This window comes from Rhizophagus irregularis, chromosome 14, assembly GCF_026210795.1.
Source record: "Rhizophagus irregularis chromosome 14, complete sequence".
Taxonomy (NCBI): Eukaryota; Fungi; Glomeromycota; class Glomeromycetes; order Glomerales; family Glomeraceae; genus Rhizophagus; species Rhizophagus irregularis.
Genome location: NC_089442.1, coordinates 1,829,998 through 1,835,997, shown reverse-complemented (window position 1 = coordinate 1,835,997; position 6,000 = coordinate 1,829,998). Strand labels below are relative to the sequence as shown.

Below are 6,000 nucleotides of genomic sequence, written 5' to 3'. Positions count from 1 at the left end.
TACCGTATACATATATTAGCTGATACTAAAGAGCAAAAAATAAGGTAGAATTATTAATTATTTTAATAAACTAGACAAGTTAATCTAAATATTTAAATTAAATATACAAGTGTAATAACATATAACATATTAATTGTATTATACTCTCATATTAATTTAAAAAAGATTAATTTGTAGCTTAATATCTATAAAAAAAAATAGAAATTCTGATTCATCAGATCCTAAAGTTTCTTCCAATTTATCTTTTCCATTAAAGATACTTTAATTAATTGGTTCATGTGATTGGTAATCGCAATACGCTCATTAGAACCACAATCTTCACGTGGTGTAAAGACAACTTTATTAATTGTGGGGCGCAGTATAATATTTAATTTAGGTGTATAAAATTTTTGAAGTGTTTTAAATGAAGTCCATCCGTAATGATGTAAAACTATTCTGAAAACTATTGTTGAAATTTTATTGGTTAAATATTTATTACTATATTTGAATATTGATAGAATTATATTTTGTAATGTTTATTTTCATGATTTATATGGACGATCGTATGTCAAAAGTTTATAAAAAGGGTTGCTTGACGTTAATTAATTAACATCAACCATCATTTTTCCATATTCGATTCTTTTTGCCTTTTTCTTATGATGAAAAAGAGCCACATTAATTATTTTGATTGATGGTTTATTAGAAATTGTTAGGGAGGGAGAATTATCGAAGTTTGGCTCTAGAAAATAATTTAGAAGAAAATGATTCGAAACCAAGCAATTTAATAATTTCCTTAAATATTTATTTATGACGTAACTCGGAATATATTAACAGTTGTTATTTTGAATTATTTAATAAAGGATCATTTTGTAACTTAAGGTGGCAACGTCATTTAATGACGGGCTTAAGTACTACAATGGTAAATGAGACTCCTCAGCCGCTAATTTTCGAGAAACCTTCAACAGGATTAATTTATGCCAATATGTCGCTCATCTATAAAATTTATACCCATGACCTTTTCCTTTTTCTGTTACAGGATTGTCTTTTTTACATAATCTTTTTTACGTTTGTTCAGGAATCTCAAGTCCTCAACTTCAAATATTTTCTGAAGAGAAGCCATTCGGATTACAGCATTAACGACAGCAACATTAGTATCATGGAAACATATCCGATTTTATATCATTAAAAATTTACTATAATTGGAGAAAACCAAAAAAATGAATAATAAAAAAAATAATAGTAAAAACAAAGTCTTTTTATTGGCATTAATTATTATTATTATCAATCAATAAACAAAAATTCAACAAAATGTAAAATAATACCAAAATCAAAATAAAAAACTAAAAATAAAAAAAAACAATTAAAAAAATTTTTTTTTTGTTTTGAAAAAAGATCGAGAATAAAAAAACCAAAAAATTATTCGGTATTGAACTAAAAAAAACCGAAAATAAAAAAATTTGATTAAAAAGATTTTTTTTTTTAGTAAAAAAAAAAAAATTTATTTTTCGGTATTGAACTAAAAAAAAAAACTGAAAATAAAAAAACTGATTAAAAAAATTTATTTTTCGGTATGAACTAAAAAACCGATAATTAAAATTTCAGAAAAAATTTCAAGTCTATTAGAACGGTAAAAAAAAAAGGCATTTTAAAATAAAAAAATGAAAAGGTACTAACCTGATAGTGACCGGTTTTTTTTTTCTTTTAAACCCAAAATTTTTTTATAATTTTCATTTTTTGATTTTTTTTTTTCAAACAAATCTTGTTCTTTTTGAAATTTTCAATTTTTTCCCCTATTTTTTTTTCGGGTTGGGTTTTTTTTCCAAACTTGAAATTTTTTTCTCACTCTTTCGGGTTAGTTTTTTTTTTCATTTTTTCACCATTTAAGGTTTGGATCAACATAGGAGTAGCTCCATAGAGAAATTTCAAAAATTCCCGGTTTATACTTAAATTGCTTTGGACCTATCTCTATTAAGTTACAACCGCAAATTTGAGAATTGAAGAATTTAATAGTATTTTTTTTTTCATATTCATTTATTTCGGGATGTCAGAAAATAGATTCAAAATGGCTTGTTCTAGCTAAAATAATACCATAAAATAACTAAATATGTATAGTAAATTGAGTAGTATAATCAATTAATCGACCACCATTAAGATTGACGAATTGTGCGACAATATCGAAATCATCATCACGAAAATGAATATAAATTTACTCAGTCCGACGTAATAATAATTTTATCATTTTTATGTTTCACCTTTTCACTTTTTAATTTTTTTAATTACAATATGTCATGTTCAAAAATATTTTCAGGAGATTTACCTGAATTAACATATAAAATTATAAAATATTTTCAGAATGATTATTCAACTTTACATTCATGCATTTTAATTAATAGATTATGGTGTCGCCTAACGATTCCATTATTATGGGAAAATCCATTTTCAATTCCTACAAATAATTTTAATTTTATTGAAACTTATTTTAAAACGAAATTAAATGAATCTAAAATTAATAATGATTCATTATTATTACCTTCAAATACATTATTCAATTATCCTAAATTTTTAAAATATTTGTATACATATAAATTTACTTTTTGTATTGCGAAATGGTTAGAAACTTCAAAACCTAAAATTGGATTATATTCAGTAACTGGGTTAAATGATATGTGTATATCATTATTTAAAATATTTATTGAAAATGAAGTAAATTTACATACCCTAGAAATTGAGGTCTCAAGTACTTATTATAATACATGTCTTGATAAGATTCTTGAATTAATTTTACAGAATAAAAATTTTATTCATAATATTAAAAATTTGAAACTTTTTATCGGAGATTATGATGAATTTAAATTAATTAAAAATCGTATAACAGAAATAATTAATTTACAACAAAATCTTAAGAAAATTTTAATAGGTTATGATGATTTACCTTCATATCAATCATTATTATTATTAAAAGAATATAATTGTTCAAATACTTTAAATACAATCACTTTTTATCATGTTAATTTTAATGATATATTCAATTTTTATAAAATATTTGAACAATTAAATGTTTTAGAATCTGTTAATATTCTTTATTGTTCTTTTTTAAATACTGATTTTATTCAACAAATTATTAATTTAACTAAACCATTTAAATTGAAATCTTTATTTATAAATGAATTATTTCAAATTGAATCATTACATTTATTATTACAAAAATCTGGTGATTCTTTAGAAAATTTCGGTTTCGATTTTAATCGTAATACAATACCAAGAAAAATATTATTAGAATTATTTATAAAATATTGTAAAAATATTAAATTTCTTGATTTATTTGAATTTGAAATTCAAATTACTTATAAAATATTTGATTTAATTGAAAGTATTAAAAAAAATCTTAATTATCTTTCAATTCATATATGGGAAGATAATCGTCATTTATCAATTGGTAATTCAATAATATTACAAAATTTAGGACAAATTCTTCCTAATAAATTAGAATATATAAATTTGTCTCTTGTTATTAAAGAAAATGATTTTAAAGTTTTCTTGGAAAATTCTCAAGATATTTTTATTAATAAATTATTAATATTTCGACAAGGTGGTAGTGATGATATTTTACCTTATATAAAGAAATATATTATGAAGGAAAAAAGAGTTAGATATTTAGCTATTGAGAATATTAAAAAACGTAGAGAATTATCTGATTTGAAAGATATAGTAAAGGAATTCAAGTTACATAATATTAGAATTCAAAGTTATAGAGATTTATCCATTAATTTTGATGATTTTACAATGAATATTGATTAGTTTCATGCATATGTGTTAATAAAAGTTGCTTAATAAATTTATTTATTATTGAGAAATTTTTTTATTCATGACGATTTTATAAATATGAAATCAATGGACCTAGGGTTGGATCAGTCTGTTCCGGTCCGGTCAACTTTTTCGGCAGTCAGGACCGGTCCAGCGGTCCATGGCTAGTCTTTTGGCCTATATCACTATTGAGTTTTTTTAATAAAATATTAAAGATGGATCAGTCCGTACTTAGTCAAAGACTAGTATAATATTATTTTTCCAAGCGCATTCTCATAATCTTATTTATTCTTTGATATCATCTATGTGTTCATGTCAACAGAGAAACGTATTATTTATTCACATTCACAACTAATTATTCTTTATCCGTTAATGTGTTGTTGAAGCAGGATGTATCACAAGTTTTTGTGTCACTCCAAAATAGAAAAAAAAATAAAAAATTTCAATTAAACTAAATTGGTAATTTTCCATATAAAAAAAAATATTTGTGATCAAAACAGGACGAAAATAGACCGAACCACTATATGGCAAATTATGTTATATGAACTAAAATAAAAGTTTCACTATTTTTGAAGCTGATGAAGTAATTGATGCTATGTAAATTTATGTACAATTTTACGAAGAAAACAAGAAACAACTAATATTTTAATTTTAAAATAATAAGATACATATAAAATCAACGTTAAATTAGGTCTGGACCAAGTAATTCAAGACTTAAAAGTTTTGGAGGATAGGAAAGTTTGAGCAGGTTGAAAGTTTGGACCAATGTTTCAGAGTTTGAGAAAAGTTTCATAAATCACAAAACAGTTTCGCCCTCAATATGCCATTCAAGTCAAATGGTTCGCTTGCTATAAATATTTGCGTCACCTTAACATAGTATACAAATTAGGTTATTCGAATTTAAACCAAGTGAAGTTAATATTCTAAAATTTTAACATTCAAAATATGTGATGCATGATACGGAAATTGATGTTTGAATCTTCGAATTTGAACCTTTGAATTATTGTTCTTCAAGGGTAGTTAATTAGTCATATTTAAAAACCTTTTAATTTAATAATTTACTTCAGTCTTTATAATAAAAAAAATTGGTGGAAAACAAAATTAATATCATTTTAATATTGGCGAACCATATATGAGTATATAACCTAAAATTTTATGGTCAGAAGGTCGGATATTCGTGTTACACAAGAAAATGACAAGCAAAACCTGACGCAATAATCAAAACAAAACATACTGATACAGGCACGTGTCAGAAAAATAGTATATCTAATTATAGTGGTTTAACGTAATAAGAAAGTAACAAAAGACCATTATGATCATCCGCTTAAATAGCCTAAAAGAAAAAAATAATCTTTCTCTAAACAATACCCTAAATTACAAGTCAAGTTTTACGAAAAAGATATTGACCTTCTCTGTAAACAATAAATATTCATCCTTCTGACTTACAAGTCTCAAGTTTTACGAAATAGATATTAACCTTTCTATACGAAGATAAGATACAACAAATTTAAAAAGCTATAATATCGAATAGGTGAGCCACTAAGCAATGCTGAGTTATACATATCTGAAGTTACGCTGCCACTAGGATAATTGATAAAGAACTGGAAGCGCAACGTGGCACAGTTTGCGATAGTTACCAGTCAATGAACGTCCTTCTTCATTTAATTATCTGAAAAGCTACCATGTTTAAGTCCGGTTGTGGTGAATAGGATATGTGTTTAGATGTTACCGTGTTAAGCCCGGGATGTTTACCTTAATAATTATGATGTATACTTACAATTTTTATTTTGTTTCTTTAGATTGTCCAATGATGATGGGGTGTTTGAGGTATCTTTAAACTATTTGAGTTTGTCCCTCACCCTTCAACTGATTTGTGCGGCAACAATATTTTCACTGGAATTATAAAAAGATAATCTCCCAGTAGATAAAAGATATTTAATATAATGGACGGCTAACATAATTGTATTTCTGGCCATCGCCGTGCAACGGATAAATTGATGTATTTTCATTATTTCCATAACTTTGAACTCTTCCCAATATTTACGTTCTAAATTTACTACAAAATATTCTTTTTCATGCAACACCGTGTTTTCTTGAAAATGATCATTTATGTTTTCAGTTACAAATAATAATGAATATTTTTCAAATACATCTATATAGGAAAAGACATTTTTTTTTACTATTTTCGAGTTATCACATCGTATATTCATTTAAATT

General features: G+C 24.7%; 1 protein-coding gene across 1 annotated transcript; it reads left to right on the top strand.

The window, feature by feature from the left end:
* Positions 1-2,262: 2,262 nt before the first annotated feature.
* Positions 2,263-3,777, top strand: OCT59_006080 (uncharacterized protein; the record flags this gene model as incomplete). Its single annotated transcript, XM_025332489.2, has 1 exon — positions 2,263-3,777. The coding sequence occupies one exon, from the start codon at positions 2,263-2,265 to the stop codon at positions 3,775-3,777; it is 1,515 nt and encodes a 504-aa protein (XP_025171266.1).
* Between the last annotated feature and the right edge of the window lie 2,223 nt (positions 3,778-6,000).